The sequence below is a fragment of the Pongo pygmaeus genome, chromosome 1, assembly GCF_028885625.2.
Source record: "Pongo pygmaeus isolate AG05252 chromosome 1, NHGRI_mPonPyg2-v2.0_pri, whole genome shotgun sequence".
Taxonomy (NCBI): domain Eukaryota; kingdom Metazoa; phylum Chordata; class Mammalia; order Primates; family Hominidae; genus Pongo; species Pongo pygmaeus.
The window spans coordinates 135,581,646-135,607,158 of record NC_072373.2 but is presented as its reverse complement, the minus strand read 5'-3'; the positions used below and the strand labels follow the sequence as shown (position 1 = coordinate 135,607,158).

At 37.0% G+C, this 25,513-nt stretch overlaps 1 protein-coding gene across 6 annotated transcripts in view; it reads left to right on the top strand.

The window, feature by feature from the left end:
• The window catches only part of ABCD3 (ATP binding cassette subfamily D member 3), a 96,972-nt gene extending 80,553 nt beyond the window's left edge, over nucleotides 1-16,419 (top strand). For all 6 annotated transcript variants that reach the window (XM_054475744.1, XM_054475749.2, XM_054475736.2 and 3 more), the window contains 7 exons: nucleotides 1,725-1,802; nucleotides 1,908-1,973; nucleotides 2,069-2,158; nucleotides 2,621-2,740; nucleotides 9,701-9,805; nucleotides 12,900-12,956; nucleotides 14,812-16,419. In XM_054475744.1, the coding sequence (XP_054331719.1) occupies nucleotides 1,725-1,802; nucleotides 1,908-1,973; nucleotides 2,069-2,158; nucleotides 2,621-2,740; nucleotides 9,701-9,805; nucleotides 12,900-12,956; nucleotides 14,812-14,889 (594 nt within the window). In that variant the 3' untranslated portion in view covers nucleotides 14,890-16,419. The remainder of the gene's footprint in view (nucleotides 1-1,724; nucleotides 1,803-1,907; nucleotides 1,974-2,068; nucleotides 2,159-2,620; nucleotides 2,741-9,700; nucleotides 9,806-12,899; nucleotides 12,957-14,811) is intronic.
• The last annotated feature ends 9,094 nt before the right edge of the window (nucleotides 16,420-25,513 follow it).

Genomic DNA, 25,513 nt, shown 5'->3' with positions numbered 1-25,513 from the left:
TGCCTCAGCCTCCTGAGTAGCTGGGATTACAGGTGCCCGCCACTGCATCCAGCCAATTTTTGTATTTTTAGTAGAGACAGGGTTTTACCATGTTGGCCAGGCTGTACCAGCTTTTTATGGGTGGTAAAGGTGGGGGCTAGAACAGTCTTCTTTTAGTTAAATCCTAATTCACCCCTTCTTTCAAAGTTTTACTCAGTTGTCATATTCAATAAAGTCTACTCTGACCACCTTAAAAATGCAGCTTTCCTCACCCGCTCCCAAGTTCTCTTTATCTGTTTTTTCCTCCAAAGTACTTATTTTCTAATATACTATTTAACTTATATGTTATGTATATTCTTTATTGTATGTCTCTTACCACTAGAATGTAAACCAGTAAGGGTAGAGGTTTTTGGTTTTTTGTTTTTGTTGTCTCTTTAATTCATTAATGTGGCCTACTTGCCTAGAACAGAGCCTGACAGAGAGCATTCAGTAAATATTCATTGAATTAAATAATAGGAACAGAAGGCTCACCAGCTTAACAAATTTGTTAAAGGCAGGTTACCAGCTAGGGTAACTCATATCTCTCTGATATTTTCTTTCCTATTGTGTTGCATTGGTGTTTAACGTTGTAAGCTAGAATTATAACTAAGATTTTCTATTCTTTACAGAGTTGATCAGATACTTATAAGATCATAAGCCTAGAACTTAACCACTCTTTACATTTTCTCATTTATCTTTATGTTGTTGCAGAATAATTTAGTGACACTTGTATATATTTATAGTGCACATATATTTTGATAAAACACTTATAATTTCTAAGAATGGAATCTACAGAAACATTGCTTACTATTGCATAAGTTGCTGACTTATACACTCATTTTATTATTATATTATCTAGAGGAGCAAAACAAAATGCAGATGACCTAAATATTTAACTAAAGGGGAGTGTTTAAATAAGTTATAGTATATCCTTACTATGGAAGATGCTTGAGGCATTAAAGGAAAGGAATGGGGGAATCTGAATATACTGACCTGGAAGAATATCTGTGATATATTGTTAAATAATAAAAGCAAGTTGTAGAACAGTCTATAGAGTACATTTTCATTTTTTTAAAAGAGACTGTGTATACACATGTATTTATTGTTTTCAAGAATTCTCAGTTTTTTAAACTTTAGCTCTCTTTATCTTAAGTTGATGATATCAATCAGTCAGTAAATTTATTTATTTATACATACATGTATATAGATGGGGTCTTATTCTGTCAGCCTAGGTGACATCATAGCTCACTGCATCCTTAAACTGCTGGACTCAAGTAATCCTCCCACCTCAGCCTCCTGAGTAGCTGGGACTACAGATGTGCACCACCACACCTGCCTAATTTTTTATTTTTATTTTTTGTAGAGATGAGGGTCTTGTTTTATTTCCCAGGTTAGTCTCAAACTCCCAGTTTCAAGCGATCCTCCTGCCTTAGCCTCCCAAAATGCTGAGATTATAGGTGTGAGCCACTGTACCCAGCAATAATAATTTTTTAAGTGAAAAAAAAGTAATGGTAAAAATTGGAAGTAAACAAAGTAAAAGGTCCCTTCACAATACCTCTTCACTGCTTTACCTAATGCTACATTTACTGACGAACAGAAGGCTTATAATTAGCCAGGAGCTATTAATATTTGAGTCTAAGGAAATGCTGATTAAGTATATGTTAATTTGATTTAATTACTTCACAGACTGATTTTTTTTTTTTCAGGTTCGATCTGGGGCTAACGTTCTAATTTGTGGTCCAAATGGCTGCGGAAAGAGTTCACTTTTCCGTGTTCTTGGTGAAGTAAGTACAAGTTGGCCTCAAAATTTTGCAGTCTTATTTTGCCATGCTGTCTACCACTTTGTAAATTTTACAATTGTTCTTCTCCCTTCTCTCTCTTTTTAATAGTTATGGCCTCTTTTTGGAGGACGTCTAACTAAACCCGAAAGAGGAAAATTATTTTATGTTCCTCAGGTAAGACCTAGCTTGAGTTATCTTTGATCTAAAGATCTTTTTGTTTATTTGTTTTTTCATTTTGCTTCTAATGACTTTTGCTCTACTACTGTCAGAGACCTTACATGACCCTTGGAACACTTCGAGATCAAGTGATATATCCAGACGGACGAGAAGATCAGAAAAGGAAGGGAATTTCTGACCTAGTAAGGGAATGTTTATATCCTAGGTCCACTGAAAATACTCCATTTCAGATTGTTTATTTTAATCAATTAAGTATTTTAAATGCCAGGTAGTTTATCTTAAGCTGTAAAGCCTTCCAAAGCCGTAAATTGTGATTTTCTAAGCTGAGGTAAGATGATAATCGCCTGGCTTAAAAAGAGTTTAATCTTAACCTTTACACCATTGTTTGTTTTCTCATTGCCATCGTCCTTTTATTATGTACAATAGTGTTATTCTCTTTAAGCTACTAGACATATTTTGTCAAGTTTGGTGTAGATAGGAGCTGAAAGGTTCAGGGCTACCTTGTGCCACATTCTTTTCTGAAATGTATCTTTTAAGTGGTACAGACAATAGAATTATAGTGATTCCAGTTTAAAAAATAAACCACTATTAAGAATGTTGGCTTATATTAAGTTTAATTTCATCTTTAATCATTTTGCTGAAAGGTACTGAAGGAATACTTAGACAATGTCCAGTTGGGTCATATCCTTGAACGTGAAGGAGGCTGGGACAGTGTTCAGGATTGGATGGACGTACTCAGTGGTGGAGAAAAGCAAAGAATGGCGGTAAGTATACTGTGAAGAAATTGCACAAGAATGCAACTGGTTCCAGCATTTTAATTAATCAGGACACAAAGTTTCATCTTATTTTTTTTTATTCAGCAGCTGTTTCAGTATGGATTAGTTTAAATTACCATAAAAGTGTTTGAAAATCTTTAACTTGCATGTAAATTTGGAATTCTGAAAAATTCATAAATACCCTGCCAGTACCTGTGAAAGGAAAAACTGCAGATCCGACTATATACCAATAATCCATTTTTCTAAAAGTTCAGAGAAACTCTGTAGCTCATTATTCCTGGGATATAAGGTAATCCTAGCTGGGTTTTGAAATTTCTTCTCATGTCTCTTCCCTATAGACATCTCTTTTGTATCACTCAGGCTATTCTTTCTGAAATAGATGAAGGTATTAGAAACGATCCATTCAAATTTTATCTTTATTCTGTTCTTGCCCTTTTCCTCCACTATTATATGTATGTTTTTGTTTCAAGGTTCAGTATCTACTACTTAAAGTTACTTAGAATTTTTAAGTTTTCCTAATATAAACAAGCATTTGAAAGAAACTACTTTAATTTTTATGATGACTAAACTTGTCCCAAACCAAAAATATGCATTAAACACTACCTAGTAAGAATGAGACCAGCCTGGGCAACATAGCAAGACCCTTTCTCTACAAAAAAAATTTAAAAATTATCTGGGCGTAGTGGCACATGCCTATAGTCCTAGCTACTGGGAGGCAGAAAGATTGCTTGAGCCCAGGAGTTTGAGGCTGCAGTGGGCTGTGATCACACACCGTGGCACTCCAGGCTGGGTGATAGAGGGAGATCATTTCTCTAAAAATAAATAAATAAATAAAAATTTAAAAAGAACGGTAGTTTGGGTACCTTGTCAAGAGGGGCAACTTCATAAAGAGTCATTTTTTAACTATATATTTCATAGTTTGAATAGATCCATGCAAGAGATTCTCCTCTCCCCCTGCAGAGTATTAGCCTCGTGGAGATTAGAGAAAACTGTAGCTAAGGAAAGAAAGCAAAAGAAATTGGCTTATGGCAGAATTTCTGACCCATTATATTCAGGTTATGTTCCACCTTTTTGTTACCTCCGAGTCCCTGATTTTGCAGGTTGTTTTTCCCAAAATCATACCCACTCTACATGAGGTTAATATTAACCTAATAGTGTGACTTGCCTGGCTAGTGCTATAATGTGAGATGAATCTAGTGTGAAGAGTAAGTCATAAATGAGAGAGAGAATAGCTATATTCAAAATGGAAATTAGGCTGAAGGAGTGAAAATTTGAAATGATTAGGCATTTCTAGAGTCAATTTAGAAGCTGACTATAGAAATAACTGCAAATAAAGAACTGCAAAATAACTTTAAATTTCTGTACTATGTCTTCAGAGAAAATGGAAGGATATGGTTCAGAAATGGACACGATGGAAACTCAGAGAATGAATAATGAACGTACTTAAACCAAGGAACAGTGTGTGTGTGGTATAAAAGTACAGAAGGGATAATTTTTATTTGAAGATTAGGAATTCAAAGGCATGCCCAGAGCAGTGGGGGGCTGAGGCGGGAGAATCACTTCAACCCGGGAGGCATAGGTTGCAGTGAGCCAAGATCATGCCATTACACTCTAGCCAGGGCAACAGAGCAAGACTCCATCTCAAAAGAAAAAAAAAAAAAAAAAAAAACATGATCCATAATAGAGGCATAGAGGCGTTTGGGAAATGGGGAAAGCTCACCTGTGATACCACTGCATATATAACTGGAGCATGGCCAAGCCATTGGCAGGGTGTGTTCTGTGTAAGCCATTGTCTAGAGAATTGAATGTGATGTGTAAAAGAGAGCCTGTTGTTTTGTTTCAGAGGGCGGAAAGGAGAATGCTAACGCTACAAATACTAACATTGGTGAAGTTAGGTAAAGATTGTATATGTGTATTCATTTTACTGTCCTTTCAGTTTTTTGGTAGGATTGAAAATTACCAAAGTAGAAAGTTGGGGGGAAAGTAGGTATTAGAATTTTTAGGAAGAACAGACCTAAAAGGCCTAGCCACTTAGAACAGTGAGTCAGCCAGGGTTGCTCCAGCTAATGTCACAATTTGGGATATCTTGTGTTTCTGACCAAAAGTTATCTTTTCCACTCCATTTTTCTTGCTCTTCCTATTTAGTAATAACTTTTCTTATTTTGAATTATGAAAAAGTATATATGATGGAAAAGTGGAATATTTATTTAAGCATAAATTGGGCCAAACCCCTTTACCAGAGATACCACTGTTATAAAATTTTTAGTGTTTTTTTAATCCATTTTTGCAAATCTTTTTTTTTTACCTTAAATTAGCAACTATGCCCCTTTCTCAAATTCCCTGAGATCTCTAGAATATTAATCCTTCCCTTTCCTTACAATTGATCAGTCCTTTTCTGTCTCTGCCTCCTTTCCTGTCCAGTACAGACTTCATAATCCAGGATGTGGCCCATAGGAGATAAGATATATTTCTTAAGGAATGAACAGTTCATCCCTTCTCCTTAACTTCCTTTCCCACTTTTTGTGTCATCCTATTACCTAAATCCCAACCCAGTTATTTGCCTTGGCAGTTATTTGCCTTGGCACTTCTCTAACCACTCTTCTGAGCACAGCTAAAAAACATCAGATGGGCTCACAGCATGGCTTAGCAATCATTTTACTTATTTTTATCCTTCTCTCATTTTTCATGACAATCATTTTAAAACTACCAATTTTGGGTTTTCTACCCCATTACTTAACCCACCGCACTTCGCAGAATAACTCGCCTTCTACTTCTCAAAGAAAGATAGGCTTTTATTTCAGTTAAATTACAGCTAATTTTTATTGAGTGCTGAATAGATGACAGACAGTATGTCAGGCACCTTACACAGGTGACTCATTTCATCCTCACAACAGTCCTGTGAGGTAAGAACTGGGAATGCCCCCCCACTTTTTTTTTTGAGACAGAGTCTCATTCTGTCACCCAGGCTGGAGTGCAGTGGCACAATCTCAGCTCACCGTAATCTCTGCCTCCCAGGTTCAAGAGATTTTCCTGCCTCAGCCTCCCAAGTAGCTGGGATTACAGGCATGCACCACCACGTCTGGCTAATTTTTGTATTTTTTTTTAGTAGAGATGGGGTTTCACCACGTTGGCCAGGCTGGTCTCGAGCTCCTGACCTCAAGTGATCCACCTGTCTTGACCTCCCTATGTGCTGGGATTTCATGCGTGAGCCACCGCGCCCCATTTTACAGAGGAAATTGAACTTTTGTGCAGTTCAGTAGCTGGCCAAGCAAAGACAGCTAGTAAATGTTAAAGCTGGTGGTGGGGGCTTTGTCAGGCTTAGGCAAGCAGTATGGCTGCAGTGTGCATATGCTTATTCACTTTACAACAAGCTTGTCCAACCTGCGGCTCACGGACACATGCAGCCCAGGACAGCTTTGAATGCAACCTAACACAAATTCATAAACTTTCTTAAAATCTTATGAGATTTTTTGTGTGTGTGATTTTTTTTAAGCTCGTCAGCTATCGTTAGTGTTAGTGTATTTTATGTGTGGCCCAAGACAATTCTTCTTCCAGTGTGGCCCAGGGAAACCAAAAAATTGGACACTCCTGCTTTACAACTTTCTTGTATTGTGGCATTAAGTAGCTGACAGCATAGTGGGAGCGAGAGAGACACATGATGAGAAAATGTCCATGTCATGTAGTAAGTGTGGTGATGAAGGTATGCAGAGAGTCCTTTGGGAGCAGAGAGGAGAGGCATTGGTGGAATGCCCTCAGATAACCATTCCTGTTAATTAACTGTGTGCTGCTCTGTCCTGACCTCCCTACTTCCGCTGTCTTGGAGGATATGTCATCCTTCTTGAGAAAGGCAAATACCTCCATCTATGTTTATGGAGCATCTGTCTTCTGACTTTATCACACCCTTTTCCTTCAGTTATGTCCCCTCCTGCAACCCCCACCTACATTTAACCTCTTCTAGTCCTTCTCTTGCGGAAAGACATTTTTCAGGTCTCTTTGATCTAAAAGGCAAACTCTGCCTTAGCCAAAGCTTCTCTGTGATCTGTAACTTTCATTTTCTGCACAGTTGAACTTCTTCATAGTCTATACTTGCTGCCTCCCCTTCCTCACCTCATGCAAACAGGTGGAAAGCTGTTTTAGTCATTCATTTATTAGATAGTTGAATGCTACCCATATATAAGTGTCGAGTACATGGTAGTGATTAAAATAGTCTCTGCTTTTCTGAATTTTTTTTTTTTTTTTTTTTAAAGCAGAGTCTCACTGTTTCACCTAGGCTGGAGTGCAGTGGCGCAGTCTTGGCTCACTGCAACCTTCACCTGTCAGGTACAAGTGATTCTTTTTTTTTTTTTTTGTGAGACAAAGTCTCACTCTGTTGCCCAAGCTGGAGTGCAGTGGTACGATCTTGGCTTACTATAACCTCCACCTCCTGGGTTCAAGCGATTCTCCTGCCTCAGCCTCCCAAGTAGCTGGGACTACAGGCACGCACCACCATGCCCAGCTAATTTTTGTATTTTTATTAGAGACAGGGTTTCACTATGTTAGCCAGGCTTGTCTTGAACTCCTAACCTTGTGATCTGCCTGCCTCGGCCTCCCAAAGTGCCGGGATTACAGGCGTGAGCTGCCGCGCCCAGCCAGGTACAAGCGATTCTTGTTCCTCAACCTCCCAGGTAGCTGGGACTACAGGTGTGCACCACCATGACTAGCTAATTTTTGTATTTTTAGTAGATACGAGGTTTCACCATGTTGGCCAGGCTAGTCTCGAACTCCTAGCCTCAAGTGATCTGCCCTCCTCAGCCCCACAAAGTGCTGGGATTATATATGAAGTGCTTCAGAGGTGTTACAGAAAGGACCCACTTGGATTGTGGCTAGGGATGAGGGTAGGTTTGCCTGAGATGACATTATAAGCAGAAATCTGAAAGCTCTAAGGAACAGAATAAGGCATTTCAGACATAAGAAAAGAATGATGTGTGTTTAAGGCTCTAAGGCGTAAAGCACCTTGTTCCTAGCAGTTGAGAGGAGGCGGTGTTGGCTAGAATGTTGAGGTTAGAGCGTGAGTGGAAATAAGATTGTGCAGGTCTTGTAGACCGTGGTAAGGAGTTTGAATTTTAAGTGAAATGGGAAGTTGTTGAAGGGTTTTAAGCCAGAGAGTGAAGTTCCCTGATTGACATGTGTGAAAGATGTTCTCTGGTTACATGGAGAGTGGACTGGAGAGGAGCAGCAGAAGTGGTAGGAGGCAACTTGTAGTCTATCCAGACAGGAGATGAGTGTGCTCTGGGCTAAGGGCATGTTTGTGGAGATGAGGAAAAGTGAGTGAACTTGAAACTTCACATTTCTTACTTGAATGGACTTTTTAGTTCATTTTAAAAATAGCTGTGGGAGAGTGAAAGGGAAGAGGAAAAGGGAAGGACCAGACCAGGGAGGACTCCTGGCTTTCCAGCTGGAACAACTGTTTGATAGTTTCATTTGCTGAAGTATTCAAGATTAGGGAAGGGAATGGGTTTTAGAGGGAAAATCTAGAAATTACATTTGAGTTTTAGACTTTTAACGTTTGAGAGTCCTGTGAGATACCCACGTAGAAACTCAAAGAGGAATTTTTATGTTTAATTTTTTAAATGTTTTACATTTAAAATGTTTGTTTTTTGAGATAGCGTCTTGCTGTTTCAGCCAGGCTGGAGTGCAGTGGCCTGATCATAGCTCACTACAGCCTTGACCTACTGGGCTCAAGCCCTCCTGTCTTAGCCTCCTGAGTAGTTGGAACCACAGGTGAACACCACCATGCTTGGCTAATTTTTTTTTTTTTTTTTTTTAAGAGATGTGGTTTCCCTGTGTTGCCTGGGCTGGTTTCAAACTCCTGATCTCTAGCAATGGCTCCTGCGACAGCCTCACAAAGTGCTGGGATTTACAGGCGTGAGCCACTGTGCCTGGCTGAAATTTTTATATATCTGGAAATTTGAGAAGTATGAGTGAGAGATGCATATTGCAAGTTTATAAAATGTAAATAGTATTTGAAATCAGAAGATTGGATGAGATCACTGACAGAATACAGGAAAAAGAGGAGGAGACCTAGAAATTAGCCCTAAGGAGCTCCTGTATTTAATGGTCGAGTGAAGGAGAAAGTGCTAGAAAAGAAACTGAGAAAGGATCCTCAGAAGTAGGAGGAAACTTAGGTGCATGGTTTCACTATCACTTTCTCAAGAAGGTTGGAGTGGTCTTCTAAGGAGAATGTTGCAGAGAAGATAAATTAAGGATAGAAGAGTGCCCCATTGGTCTTAAACATGGAGATCTTGTCAGGGGGCAGATGACAAAAACTGGAATATCTGTTAGACAAAAGGTCAGAATAAACAATCCCCAGAAAATACATGGGAACATAAATGTAGGAAAATGTTCATCATTCCTGATAGTCAAAGAAATGTATGCTATAATTTTGATGTTAATTTTCATTTATAAAATTAGCAAAGGCTTAAAAAAATGAGCACAACCAGAACTGACAATGGGGATATAAAACAGGTACAATAAAAATTATTGGTGAGAATATTAATTGGTACCATTACTTAAGCAACAAAATATTTAAAATAGAGACCTTTTTGCGTCGGAGTCATCTAGTCTGAATTCTGAGATTTGGTTAAAATATGTACTCTGTAATCTTATTTGTTTAGTGAGCTTTCTTTAATGCTATTTTGAAACTTCCTCTCTCATCAGTCTTAAGCTTTGTGTTTTACTCTGAGCAATTAGTATTTCCCATGAAGTACGTTTTTGCCTTTGTTCAGGATGACAGCAAAAACAGTTATGTTTATATTGTTTCTATTTCTGAGAAGTAGATTTTTTGAATTAGAATAATTTTTATACTTTTGATTTACAAGACTACAAGTGCATATTTAACATAAGTTTGTTTCGGCTTACTAATTTTAGGTCTGCCTGTGTTTTACACAAAAATTTTTTTTTATGCTTCAGATGGCAAGATTATTTTATCATAAACCCCAGTTTGCCATTTTGGATGAATGCACAAGTGCAGTTAGTGTCGATGTGGAAGGCTACATTTATAGTCATTGTCGAAAGGTAAGTGTGCAGGTGCTCAGTTTGAGGAGCCACGGCCTCCTTCCTAGTGTAAACTATGTCCAAATCTGTCCAAAGAGAAGATTCCAGGTCACTAAGTAACAAAATTTCTACCAAAAGATTTCTTGTTTTAATAAAGATTTAAAACATATGAATAAAAGAAAAAGAATTATAAATACAGTTCTGTATATAATTCTCTTTATATATGGGAAATAGATTTTAATATTTAATGTTTAATACGTTGTTTTATATAAATGAGATATCTTTTATAAAAGATATCTCATATATATATGAGATATAAAAGATATCTCATATATAAATGAGATATAAAAGATATCTCATATATAAAAGAGATATAAAAGATATCTCATATATAAGAGATATAAAAGATATTTATATATAAATGAGATATAAAAGATATCTCATTTATATAAAACAACATATTTAAATCTATTTCACTTTACCTCATTACTTATACTCAGAGTTAATAAACTGACCTTTTCTTAATTTTTCCATTAACTTTATCTAAACATTAGAGTTTTTTTATGAATAAAACTCAACAATAATTATTTGGCAATTTTTAATTTATCCGTTTTATTTTCTAGCCTGAGCAATATTTTACCAAAGCTGCTTTTAGTAGCTAAGTCTGAGGCTATCTTTATTGGTTCCATTCTTTAAGTAAATTATTCAATAGTATCAGTTTCCTTTCTTTGAGAAATTGTTACCAACATCTATACTATGGTTAAATTTTGGAACAAATGTAGTATATCCTAGCTGTTTTATAGTTTCTATATAAGTAAATGAGGTAGATGAGGATTTTTAACATTTTGTATGTGTTCTTTGGGAGTTCTCAATAAATAAAAAAGGTCATATTGAGTATATATATTATGAATTCCTACTATTCAAAGTGTGGTCATGATCAGCAGCAGCAGTGTCACCTAGGGGTTTGTTAGAAATGCAGAATTTCAAGCCCTGCTAAATCAGAATCTGCATTTTAACAAAATTCTAAGATGATTCAAATGCACATTAAAGTTTGAGAAGCACTGGTGTGATAAAAGAATTTGCTATTCTTTGTAGAAAGATTTTAACTACTGATTTTATCTTGTTAATGATTTATTTTCTATTCTTGAATTTGCCTTGGTAATATATAATTATACATTTGTTCATGTTGGTTTTCAAATATATAGGTATTAGAGATGTTTATGGTATTCTCATATACATAAAACCATGTAGTCTGCAGTTGATTCAATGACATAGGAGCTCTTCGCTGGTAATTTTGACCACGTGATTTCCTCTTATGCTCTAGCTATAGGCTTGAAGTCCCCACATAAGACTGCATAAATTCTATAAAACATCAGTTCCATTTAAAAGAAAATTCATATGGGGCCTCATTGATAATTTAAATTACTGTGATACCACTTAAACATGTATAAACATGATGAGGTGTGAATTCCTTAAGCCTAGAGCTCTTTTACAGCTACAAAACTAATATAAACTTACACATTAAATACATTAAATACAGACAAAACTTAAATACAATTTCAAATTTGCAACATTAAAGAGACCTATGATACCGTTTAGATGAAACTAAACCAGTGGTTTGGGATTTAATTAAGAAAGATAGAGGTTCAAATTTCATTATTTTGCATTTTGCTTTTTATTTTGACTTATATACTTCATATATTTTTTATATCCTCGTGTAAAGAATTTGTGCGTTAAGTAGATGTCTAATCCAATTATTGTAGAATCATGAACAGAGAAATAATATCTTAAATGAGCTCTGAAAAATCAGAAAAGTGTGGTATGGTTGAAATATATGTTTTATTCATACTGATAATACGCTTATTTTATTATGCAATTCCTAACCAATTTAAGAACCTTTTTACAGTGCAGCCAAACTTATTACACATTAGAAGTTTTATGTTATATCACTTTGGCAATCAGAGGTGTAAATACAAACTTAGGAACTTCAATCTCATGGTAAAAATGATCCAGAATATACTTGTAATGATCTTTTAAAAATTATTATCAAAATGAAAATAAAATTAAGAAACCATGGTGGAAATTTCCCAGATGCCCTAAGCATGCATTTGCCAGCCTTGAGTGATCCACTTAGAGGAACAGTGACCCAGAGTGGGATTTCTCAGTCTTGGCACTATTGACTTTTTGACTGGTAATTCCTAGTTGGGCAGGGCTGAGGGTTGCCGTGCACTGGAGGATGTTTAGAAAGCATCCCTGGTCTCTGCCCATTAGATGCCAGTAGTGCTTTCAGTTGTGAAAATAAAAATGCCTCCAGTCATTGCCAAATGTCCCCCTGAGGGACAAATATCACCAACCTCTCCACCTTGGTTGAGAACCACTGATCTAGAGCAACTACAGCTGTTATCTATTAATGTTTTTTTTTTTTTTTTTGAAAATCTGAAGTACAGATCTATAAATACGTATTCACAATCTGAAATCCAGAAAGTGCTTAAATTTAAAACATTTTTCATAATTTTGTAGCAAGCTCACTGGGTAAAACTTCGCCTAAGCTAACAAAAGATATTTAAACTCTATTTGTCTCAATATCAGTGTCCATGTGTGTTGCTACAGAAACATTTATGTGTTTAATTATAAAATTCTGCTCTGGAAGTGTTAAATAATACATTTTCAAAATCTGAATTCCAAGACACATTCCAAAACAATAGTTTATGGTAGGGGATTATGACCCTGTATTTGAGAAGCAAGTTGACTGTCAACAATGCTATACTGATTTAATTTTTCCTGATTTTGACCCTTGGCTATTTTTATCCTTCTCATATTCCTCTTATATATTTTTCACAATAAAATAGGAGACATGATAGAAGATACGTTTTTTGCCCAAAAGAAAATAATACACTTAAAAGATGCCAGTACCTGGTAGTTTTTATTATGTGGTTGATGGCCAGTACTTTCCATTGCTATAAACATTTTGCATCCAGTTGTAAATTTTTTCTCATTGACATTGCTTTTTAACTTTAGTCACTGAAGATAGTCCTCTTAACAGCTTAAAGTATATGGACTAGTTTAATTTGTGACTCTGTTACTGATTAAACCTAAATCATTTTCTTTGTATTAGGTCGGCATCACTCTCTTCACTGTGTCTCATAGGAAATCTCTTTGGAAACATCATGAGGTTTGTATTTCTTTCATTGAATGGTACAGTGAAATTTTATTTTCTTTAAAATATGAATTCAGGTTAATATGGTTTTAGATTTTATGGTTTGTATTCCCTTAAACATATGTCTTAAGGATAAAAGGTGGTTTTGTTTTATAAAATAGGATTTTCTTAAATATTATAGTTGTCAGTTTTGAAAGCAATGGTGTAACAGTTTTTCTCCAGTTCTATAAGCGACTCTTATCTGTTAATAGTAACTGACTAAACTTTGCATAGTCTTATCACAAATATGGTGAAGTAAACTTTTCTTATCCAGCAGTGACAGAGGAGAAAAAGTCTTAAGAAGAATTAGATGGCAAAAAATTTAGGGGCATTTTTAATAGAGGTCAGGACTACAAGGGGGAAGATTGAATAACATCAGCTATGTTTATCAATGTACTGCAGTAAGTAGGATTCATTAGGTAGTCACTATAATTTACAAAGATATTCAAATGAGGCTTACATTGGTGCACGAGTATTATTCTGATGCTTCAGTAGTGCCATTCTCACTATGTCAGTTCTTTTCAACTCTTAATGTGAAATGCTCAAAACCTGAAAGTAAACCCAGTTTAATTCTCTTTATTTTCTTTCCTCCTCCCTCCCTCCCTTCCTTTCTTCCTTCCTTTCTTTTCTTCTTTCCTTTCTGTCTTTCTCCCTTCTCTCTTTCCTTTCTTCTCTTCTTTCCTTCCTTTTTCCTTTTTTTCCTTCCTAAATGATATAGAAATTTTAGGTAAAAGCAAGGGTTTGAGAAAAATTGGAATAATGGTAAAGGTATCTTGTTCCACAAAATACATACCTGATTAAGGACCTTTTTTTGCCAGATACTGAGCTAAGTGTCATGAGGGATGCAAATTAATTACAGTTTTTACCTTCAAGAACTTTAGGATGTAGATGATAGTCTACAAGTGATAAAATGAAGAGCATAGGATTTGAAGTCAGAGAGCCTGGGTTCAGGCACCAATGTTTCTAGCCTCAGTTGCTTCCTTTGTATAATGAAGTTATTGAGCCTTACCTGCCTATCTCTTAGATTACCATGAAAATTAGACAGGTAGCCTATATGAAAGTGCTTAATAAAATTCAGTGAAATTCTGTATAACTGTGTGACTTTTGAAGATAGCTTTTATTATTTTATGGCATATTATAACTTGTCAATTTTTCGTGAACTGAACAGGAAATTGAATAACTAGAAATCAAAGCCATTTAAAATATAGCCAAGGCTTTGTGTTTTCTCGGAAGTTCATAAGTATTATAGCCATAGGACATTGAGAGGAATTGAGAGCATTTGGGTTTCACCCTTCCTCTTCTTTTGGAGGTATAGACAAGTAGCAAAATAATCATCAGGCCAGTGATCATGTGAAGGAGGGGAACACAACTAGAATGTGAGGGGCCAGGATGGCTAAGAAATAGTAATACAGAAAATGGAAACTCAGAAAGCTTTCTGAAAATAAGCCACTAAATAAAAACAGAAGGCTTTGTAACTGCTGTTGTGTCTTCAGAGGTTAGGATATATAAGCAGTTTTTATAGCTCTTTTTCCCCTCTACTAAATTAAAAGCAAATAAAAAGCCTTAAGCTGGAGATTTCAAGCTGATTAGGAAATCAGGCTACAGGAAACAATACTGACTGACCTGTGGAACAGTCTTGCATTCAGCACAGTTTAACCTACTGGTAGCTGAGATCCTTGGTCATGGAGTTACGGAGGCATTCTAATTTGTGGGATGCTTATAGATTTAGCTCCCTTAAAATAATGAGGAAGTCTATATTTTACTTTTCATAAAGGACAGTACTATATTCACTCTTAGTTACTGACTTTTTTTTCCCTCTTCTTTCCCATAGTACTACCTGCATATGGATGGCAGAGGCAACTATGAATTCAAACAGATAACAGAAGATACAGTTGAGTTTGGCTCTTAGAGAAATCTGGAGAACTATACCTGCTTCAGTGAAATAATTACAGAATATACTTAGAAAGGCAAAGTACATTGTAAAATAAAGTTGAGCTTAGTTTTTTTTAAAAAAAAAAAAAAGCAACAAATTAGCTAGATATAGAATAATGGAGAACAAGTTGTTAAAACATTTAATATTATATAGGATATTGCTAATTGTGTATATGTTGGTTTAATTAATAATATGTACTAAGAATGTCCTTATTCTTGTGGTTAAAAACCTGCCTAAATTAAATTGGGCTTCAATCACTGTAACCTGATTCATCCTGGGATGTAAACCATTCGAAGTCAGCTAATTGGACTTTTATGGCTCTATCTTTTCCTTCAATGAAGAACCCTATTTAAAACTGGGTCATCATTTGTCCTGTTCTAGCAAGATAGTCTTCAGTTTCATTTTCCTGTGCCCTATGGTAGTTGGAAACAAATCATAATGTATTATTTAAATGTATAACATCATTGCATAACAGCGTTTATTATACAGTGGCAGATTTCTTTAGCTGCCACAGTAATACTCATTCCTTGTGTGTGTCTTGGAGTGCATTTGACTCCAGGAAAAGCCATTTTGATTTTCCTTAACTAAATGATAAATGTACCCCTCTCAGTCTGCAGTATTGAGTTGTTTAAAGTATATGTGCAGTCTTGCTTACAGGGAGGGGTTACGACGTATCACACCTAATCTTCCCAATGTTTGGGATATTAAAACACAAAGTCCTTAACATGCCAGGCTCAAGGTCTTATGAGAGTTTTAGATTTTTTAGAGAATTAGACAAATTTGTGTGTGTTAGAAGCCCATTCATTAGAAGTGTGGTGGTTATTTGGTATTAAACTCCAAATGAGCCATAGGAAGGCACTACATGAAATAATGCACTGAGTATGCAATGCTATCACTGTCTATGACTGTGATTTTATGTTTAAAAAGTATGTTCTAAAATTATTTTATATACATGGGTGAATTATGTTTCCGAGGCACTGTTTTATCTCTGTGAATCTTGAATAACTTTTTTATATTTGGGTTATTATGTCGAACAATCCTAAGAGAAGATTATTTCAGTTCATCAAACCATCATTAATGACTTTATGTATTATTTGCACAGGGAGAATTGAAACTGAGTATAATCAATAAGCTAGATATGAAATCAGTTTCTCAAACTGAGCTTCAGAAAGGGGCATTTTATACTCTTGTTTCTGCATAACTGGTTTTGTTTTTTTGCAGAATTAACTATAACAATCACTGGCTACCGAAGTAAACTGATGTACTGAATTCCATAATACATAACATTCAATTTTTACCACTTCTGTTTAGTGAACTTGTATACTTACTTTCTGTTCAGATTAAAAAAAAAGAAAAACTCAGATATCCTATACAACCTTTGCTTGTTCTTTTTATTCTGGTATCTAAATACTAAGAAGTTCATTTATAATTCAGCCTTGACTTGAAAACATACATAGTTTAGTCTTGACTTGAAAAACACAAAAATAAATTCAGAAAATGCTTTTAGCACAGTGTCTCTTTTTTAAAGTTTTGCCAAGTGTGGTTTTTAATTGAATGAATTTCTCTTTTAGAAAAGTTCAGTAATATCTGTGTACCTGACAAATGCTACCAGCCAGGAGACCTTAAAAGATACTATTCATCTTGGAAAAGATTTTAAGGCATGGGAAAGTTTCAGATTTTCGGATTTCTAGGTTACCTTAAACCTACCCATAGAAGTATTCTCCTAGCTGCCTTATAATTGCTTTTGTTATGATTCTTGCCATCAAAACGACAACAACAATTTGGGCTTTTTTTCTTAATTATTTTCTTTTTTATGTAACAAATATTACAGTGCCTCACCATTTGAGGCACAGAGGAAGATCCTTCTGGAGAATCACATTAACATAATAGTGGTTCTTAGAAGACCCACAATAAAGAAATCCATTGGTTAAAAAACATGATTGACCACGGAACATCTTTTTCTACATAATTCCTATTAACACCTTCCAGAAACTGCACTGGGAAATGGTAGTTTAATCCAAAGAATAAACCAAAGAATAAGAACTTTCATCCATGAGCACCACGCTGCATGCCAAGACATATCACCGTGTTCTCATAATAAGTTTTTACTTTTTATGTAATGAGAAAATAAGTATGAAACAGCGATGGTAGTTTGTTTTGCATTAATAGAATAAAATATATCTAGCATTTGTCTCTTTCCCCCCTTTCTGAATGATTAACATTTGGCTTAAAACCGGTGATACGATAGCATCTGGCATTACCTTATGTAAAGTTTTAACTTTTAAACTTGGTGTTTAAAATCATAATTTGTGCTGAGAAGCAGAATGAATTTTCTTCTAACAGATGGACTTTGACATTGTTAGCTGCAGGAAGCTGTCTTTTTTTTTAAACCTACATTAGTGATTTTTCCTTTGTGAAGAATTGGAATGTTCTGACCATTTCCATATACATGACATATGCATGTCACTTTAAGAAAGTGCCAAAAAAACTGAAAAGCAATCCCCTCCAAACCTTAGGAGCAACGATTTTAAACTCTTCTAGTTGGTGTAATTGCATTTCATTTTTTTAAACAATATGCCTTTATAGCTATTTCTTGATTTATCAATTTTAGACATTCCCTACCACCTTTGTTTCTGCCACATCCCCTCATGTAGTTAAATCATTTTTTAAATTTGTAAACATTTTATTGTAGTATATGTACAAAAACATTGATAAATTTATAAGAAAGCATACACACTCATAACCACACCCAAACACCAAATGAAATAGAACATTGTTACAGCACTAAAGGCTCCTTCTTGTTCTCTTCCAATTATTAGCGCCTGACTTCTGTCACATAAATTGGTTTTGCCTGTTTTTGGACTTTATATATATATTAGATACCCTTCTGTGTATGGCTTCTTTCCCTCAGTATTGTAAGGCTGATTGATCCATGGTAAGTGTGACAATAGTTCCTTCACTTTCATTGCTGTATAATGGTTAATTGCAGACCATCCCTGACTTAACAGAGGGTTCACCTTACAAGTTTTCAGCTTTATGATGGGTTTACCTGGATGTTAAATGCATTTTTTGACTTAACGTACTTTTGACTTACTGTGAGTTTATTGCGATGCAGCTCCATTGTAAGACCAGCAGCATCTCTATATGAATAGGCTATGTATTCCTCTTTCCATTGATGGGCATTGGGTTGTTTTCTCTTTGGAGCTGTTAGGAACACTTCACAGAAATACTCTTATGCATGTCTTTGGGTGCACATGTGTGTGCATTTCTGGAATGGAATGTGTTCAAAGCTTTGGCACTGCCAAAGTTGTTCAGTTTTTACACTGCCACCATAAGTGTGTAAGAATTCTGGTCTTCTTAGTCCTTGCGAAGATTTGGTATTTCCGGTGTTCTTTTTTTGATTTTTATTTTTAGTTAATGTATCTTCAGCCATCATTGTGGTTTCATTTTGCATTTCCCTGATGACTAATGAGGTTGAACTTATTTAATGTTTATTGGCTATCTAGATGTCCTCTTTTTTGTGGTGCCTATTTAGTCTCTGGGCCCTCTTTTAAATAATGTTCTATTCCAGATATTCTATATTCTGGATATGAATCTTTTATTAGATAACGATTCTAATGTCAGACAAATTAGACTCTAAGACAGTGAGCATTTCTGGAAATAAAGAGGGACATTTCGTAATGATAAAGGTCAGTCAAACAGTATAACATTTCTTAATTTGTATTTACCTAATAGCATAGGCTTAAACATAGAAACTGACAATAATAAGGGAAAACAGACAACCCCAATTTTTAGAGTGTTACTTATAGACCATTCCTGACTTAACAAGGGTTCAGCTTACAAGTTTAATTCCATGATGTTTAATTTCTTTGAAATTTCTGTTAACTCAGGTAAAGCTCCTTTTGCTAGTTCTTAGAGTGGAATAGCAAGCTCTGGGATCTGGATTCGAAGATGCTTTTCAAAAGTAGCAGTTATTCTAAATAAAAATAGTTATAGGCAATACTTTGAAAGCTATCTCTCTTTTTTAAAAAGATAATTGGTAAAACTCTAATCAGCCAGTCAATTTACCAAGTGACTGGAATGCTTGAGGCAATACAAAACTCCAAATTTTGTCAAACACACATTTATTTTTGGCATTATCTATGACCAAGATAATGTTTTAATGATGCTGGCATGCCCTCTTCCTGGAACACTTTGTAACTTCCCCCCGCTCTGCCTCGTTAACTCTATGTCCTTCAGCTGAGACTGTAGGTAACCCTTCCAGGTCCAAGTTAGGTGGCTCCATGTAAGTTCCCCAAAACACCCTACTTTCCTTATCATAACATTTATGTTCTATTGTAATTGATATTTCACTCTGCAAATACATAAGCTCCACAAAAGTTGGGATTATATGTTTCATATTTTAATCAAATCTATAGTGTCAGGCATGTAGTAGGTGCTTAGTATTAGAATAAATTACTGAACAAACGAGTGAATTCAAATGCGTAAGTATGGTTCTTGCCAAGGAAATGACAATCCAGAAAAGGGGCTACAATGGGTGGACAACCGTTTTTGTACAGTAGTAAGAGTTAGAGTGTAGTAAGGAAGTGGGAAGAATGCAGTGGGAATCCAGGAGAGGAAAGCTCCTCGGTGAGATCCAGGAAACATTACAGTCTTGCTGAGTTGGTAGAAGCAAGGAGCATGATCAATGTAAGCAAGGCAAGAAAGCTTTTGGTCTTTAGGAAGCTGTGGATTAAGACAGAGGTCCTCAAATTATTGTCTTTGAAAAACGTGTAGTATTTTTAATATGATCACTACTCTGCCTTATGGCTTGTATTCATAACTTGCTGATATTTAAGTTTTAATACATGGCGTCTTATCAAGACTGTGCAGTCCTATCCATTGGTGGGGTGTCTGTCTCCCTTTTCCATCCCACCTCCTCTACCCTGTTTGTGAAGGAAGGCATAGAGAGCAGTTTCTCAGACTTCAGTGTGCATACAAACTACCTGGAAAATGCAGATTATCATTCATTAGGTCTGGGATTGGGCCCAAGAATCTCGATTTTTAACTAGCTTTCAAGTGATGCTAAAGCTGTTGTCCCAGACCACAGTTGAAGTAGCAGGATCTGGGGTGGGAGCTCTGGCTATGGACTAGAGAGGCCATCACAGGTAGAGTTGCAGAAATCTGCGGAATATTCTCTGGGTTCATTTATTCAGGCTTCCCTTTCATGTTCCTTCATGCTTAATCACCTACAGGTATTTTGGATTTTATTTACAGTTCCTTTAGTTCTTTTATAATCCAGTCTGTGAACATTTCAGTCAAGTTATCTATCCTTCTCAGGAACTCAAGATGGCGCCACAATCTTAGTTGTAAAGGATGCTTCCCGTCCCAGATGATGTTAATATATGCAAGGGAAAAAGCATTTCCTGCCCCTGTGAGTGTCTGTTACATCTCTTATTCTCCGGCCTGAAATATGCTTGGAGAAGACAAATTGCTTTGCAAATGGAGCATAGTTTTTTGGTTGGTTTTTGAAAATCAGGCTGGGTAAAGATTGTCATGTCAAAAAATTTTTTCTTACAACTCCTTTAGATCCCTATTTTTAAGGTTTATTAAATTGTATATATTCAAGATGAATTTCAGCTTCTCGGTTTCAAAATTCCTGAATTTTTAATTTTCATTTCACCCAGAAATACAGTGATTTTAAAGTATTATTGATGCTTTAATAATGTATAATCATAGGATTTAAGTGAAAAGGGGCTAAAGATCTTTGACCAATGAGCTCACCTGAAAAAATAGGTTTCCCATTTTTGCTTAAGCTGTCTTGAGTTTCTGTTCCTTGCAACCGGAAAAATCCTAACAGACTCATATATAACAAACTTTATAGGGAGTGTGCAGTCTACAGATGGAGAATCTTGTCTATGCTCTATGTATTCTTAATTTGCTTTGGCTTCAGAGCAGGTTGCATTCTGATTTCTCCAAGGCCTGGGAAGCGCCATTTGGGTCTGTGACTATTTCCAGCCTCTCTGCAGTAAATAGTAAACACGTTTTGCTGATCCCGGTCATTAATAGATCAAGCCAGTGGTTCTCAAACTTTAGTGGGCATTAGAATCACTTGAAGGGCTTCTTGTTAAAACATAGATTGCTAATTTGGTAAGTCTGCAGTCAAGGTCAAGAATTTGCATTGCTACCACGTTCTCAGGTGACACAAATGCTGCTGGTCTTGGGACTATACTTTGGGAACCATCGGATTAAACTAACAGTGGAATAAAGCAATGGTTTCGATGCATTCAAGAAAATGAACAAAATTTCTTCAGAGAATCAGATATGCACACAAGATTTAATCTTTGCCACCATGCAGATAGCTTTTCTTTAAAAAGAAATAGTCTGGCTTAAAAAAAGAATATTAAAAATAAATGTGGACAATTGGGCCCCCAGGCATGGAGCAAAGTGTAGCAGGATAAGGGAGATGTCAGAAAGGCACAGGGGTCTGCTATAGAATGGCAGACGAGCATGTGTCTGGATTTAGGAGAAAAAAAGGCTCCTCCACCTTCCCACCAAATCCCCTCACAACAGCTGATGAGTAAAATTCTACCTTTACTCTCTTATTTTTTTTTTTTTCATTTTAAGAGTATGACTCTTGGTAAAATATTATGAATCATTGACACTTTAATGTGAATGATTTTTAAATCCTTTCATTAGTTGGAATGGTGAAATGGTGTCCTTTGAAATATCCATCTATGGCTGGGCGTAGTGGCTCACGCCCATAATCCCAACACTTTCGGAGGCCGAGGGGGGCGGATCATTTGAGGTCAGGTGTTCAAGACCGGCCTGGCCAACATGGTGAAACCCCATTTTTTTTTTTTTTTTTACAAAAAAGCCGAGCGCGGTGGCACATGCCTGTATTCCCAGCTACTCGGGAGGCTGAGGCAGGAGAATCGCTTGAACCTGGGAGGTGGAGGTTGCAGTGAGCCAAGATCCCTCCACCGCACTCCAGTCTCGGCAACAAAGTGGGACTCCGTCTCAAAAAAAAAAAAAAAAAAGAATTATCCATCTGTGTTTTTACCCAGGTCTGTCTTTTGATCCTTGACCCTTTTCCCCATTTAGTTAGCTCAGTAGTTCTGTGATCACTGTCTCTGGAAGGGATATGGCAGCTGAAAGCAGAGAAAAGTGGATTCTCCTCTGGTTCAGGACAGTGTGAATAGCAGGACTAGTGCATAGACCACAGATTTAAAAGAGAACATGGCAACAAGTAGGACAGAGGCTTCCCTACCCCAGCCTGCCACTCTCAGACTTGAAAAGGACTTTCCAAACTGGAGGGAGAGGTTAGAGGGGAAGTGGAGGGATCTAGAAGGCAGTTACAGTGGTGGCGGGATGTGCACTTGAACACAACTCCAGTGGAAAGGTAGGTAACCCAGAGGGAATCACCAAATTGCTTTGGATGGTTTCTATCATCTGGTGGAAAGGAAGCCTAAATAAGAAAATCACATGTTAGAAAAATGAAAAATACTACTATTGTGTCTGTGGACTCTGTTCTTCTATTTGTACCACTATGGGGCCTCGTGTATGGGAAGTCATGAAGTCTCGTGGCTCTGGAGTAGGAAGTTGCACTAAACAGTGAAGGGCTGGACAAGAGGCTCCTGGTGCATGCACTGGCCAGCGCTGAACAGCCTTTTGGTCCTCATCCATTGAGTGCTCTTCTCTGGAAGCCGGCGGGTCTGTAGAAGGAAGGATCATTCCTTCCTTCACATCCACCTCTTTGAAGCCTTTGTGGATCCCCACAGAATATGGTCATTTCCTTCTTGGACTCTGAGAGAGAGCTGGTGAAGGAGAGCTGGTGGAAGATTGCTCTAGATCCAGTGTGGGGCCTGGGGTCCCTAATGGTCAGCAGAATGAGAAATGAGTTAGAAATAGAGTCACAGACTCAGGGAGATCCAGGGCAAGCTAGAATCTGGGAGCATCCCTACATTTGTCTCTCGCCACCTCTAACCATGATGACCAAATGGCTGCCATTTCACTTCTCCTGTCCAAATCTTGTGAAGATATCTCTTTCGGTTAACTATAATCTAGAACCGTACAGGGACCATAACTCTGGGAAACATAGTTCCAGATTAGCCAAATTGACACATTATAAAATTGCTCATAGAACCCTATGAGCATAGAGTTGACAGCAATACCCATTAAAACATTATTTATTACTTGTAAAAGGGTTACTTAGATGTTGCGAGGAAAATAGACTGTAGGGGAGCAACTGTGGGAACAGGAGGCTAGCCAGGAGGCTATTGCAGTCTTCCAGTGAGAGAGGAGATTGGCTTGAAGTAGAGGGAGAGCAGAGGAGGTGACCCTTGGAATTGGGGTGTATTTTAAAGGTAGAGATAGTAGGCTTTGCTGATGATTGAATGTGGCATGGGAGAAGAAAGATAAGTCAATGATAACACCAAGAAGTTTTGGCCTGAGCCAATGGTGGCTGTTTCTTAAAATGGGAAAGACTAGGGGAGAAACAGGTTTTGGGTTTGGGAGAAATTAAAGATTCTCTTTGCATGTGTTGAGATTAAGATGCCTGTTAGCTATCCAAGGAGAGAGTTTGTGTAAGTATTTGGATCAACAGTGCAGCTCTGGAGTTCAGAAAAGAGGTTGGGGGCTGTGACATGTATTTGGGAGTCATCAGCATCTAGATATTATGGGCCTCTGGCATGATAGAGCTCGATAATAGAGCCATGGACTTGAATATATTACCTAGAGAGTGATTATTGGTAGAGAATGGGAGAACTAATGAGAACTAATTATCTTAGTTCAAGCACTAAGTTAATCCAATATTTAGAAGTTGGAAAGAAGATGATGTCCAAGAGGGAATAGGAAGTTAAGGAGAAAATCCAGATGAGGGATTCCAGGGATCACAGGAAATTTGTTTTTTATAAGGTAGAAAATAATACAGGGTGTTTATCTTCTGCTAGGAATGATCAAATAATATAGGAGAGATTTATATGGCTGGAATGAAGGGATAATTTTAGGGGGCAGTGTCATTACGTAATTGAAAAGGCATGAAAATGAAATGTTATCTTACACTATAAGTTCACACTCTAGGCACCTTCTCTTCGTGTTTATATTTGATGGCCAGTGCTTATACAGCATGATAGGGTGCTTTTGACTGCAAGGAACAGAAAACCTCACTCAGCTCACTTAAACAATTAGTCAGATAATGTCCAGTGAAAAGTCCATGGGTTGGGACTTTGAGCAAGGCTTGCTCTAGCAGCTTGGTGCTGTCACCAAAGACTTCACTTCTTTTTTCTTTTTTTTTTTGAGCAGTCATCTATAACATATCTCAAAGAGTGATTACAAACACATGTGAAACAAATGTGAAATTCAAAGGTCTTGCCAAAGGAATGAAAAGCAAAGACTTCACTTTTTACAATTGCTCTGCACTGCTCTCCAATATGTCAGCTCCATGTAAAGCTGGCTCCCTTTGTGGTCTCAAGACTGCTGCCAGCAGCTCTTGTGGCTACATCTCTTCATTATGTTCATCAAGAAAGAGCATCCTGCCATTCCCAGAAAAAGCCTTGATATACACTCCTCTTAGGCTTGGTTAGGTCACATGCCTACCTCTAAACCAATTTTTGCAGCCATGAAGAAGGAATGTGCTGACTGGCAAAGCTGGAATCACCTAGATCACAGTCAAAAAGCAAGGGCTGTGGGAAAGGAGAGCATAAGCATTCATTCTAAGTATCTGAACAAAAGTCGGAGGATGTCATAACAGTAATAAACCTTCCAAGCAACTATTGGAGGAAAATCACACAATTAAGTATACATGTCCTAGAACAGGTAAAAAGAGCATTTGGGGATGAGTTTATTCACCATTTGATGAATAGAGATAATTGTTTAAGGGGCAGTTCCTTAGATTATAAGCCATCAGCTGAAACTAAGCTAAAATGTCTTTGGATTTCATGAGTATTAGTTTCTTATATGTAAGCCAAATTCAGTTAATAATTTAAGATTGGAAAAATATCTTTAGAACGCATGAAAGGGCTGGGCACGGTGGCTCACGCCTATAATCTCAGCACTTTGGGAGGCTGAGGTGGGTGAATCACTTGAAGTCAGGAGTTTGAGACCAGCCTGGCCAACATGGCAAAACCCTATCTCTACTAAAAATACAAAAATTAGCCAGGCATGGTGGCTCACACCTGTAATCCCAGCTACTCAGAAGGCTGAGGCACGAGAATCGCTTGAACCTGGGAGGCAGAGGTTGCAGTGAGCCGAGATCTCACCACTGCACTCCAGCCTGGTGACAAAGTCAGACTCTGTCTCACAAAACAAAACAAAACAACAAAAACAAAGAATGCATGATAGTTTGGTTAACTAACAATTAGCTCTATGGGGTACATTACTGGCCAAGTAATGGAGTATAATTTGGTCCACTGGAGGGCAACAGTTTCTGGATTGCAGCCAACAGTCTTTGGTGTGGTTTCTGCCCCAGTGTCAATCACAGTGCTGATTTTTAGTATCGGCTGTTAGGTCTCAGCAATTCAGAGGGATGTGGCAAAGTAGGGAGTGGTTAACATTTGCTGTGTGGAAGCTTTCTGATTATTGCAGTTCAGCCTCATTCCAGTCTATAATGAATCCCTTCCTT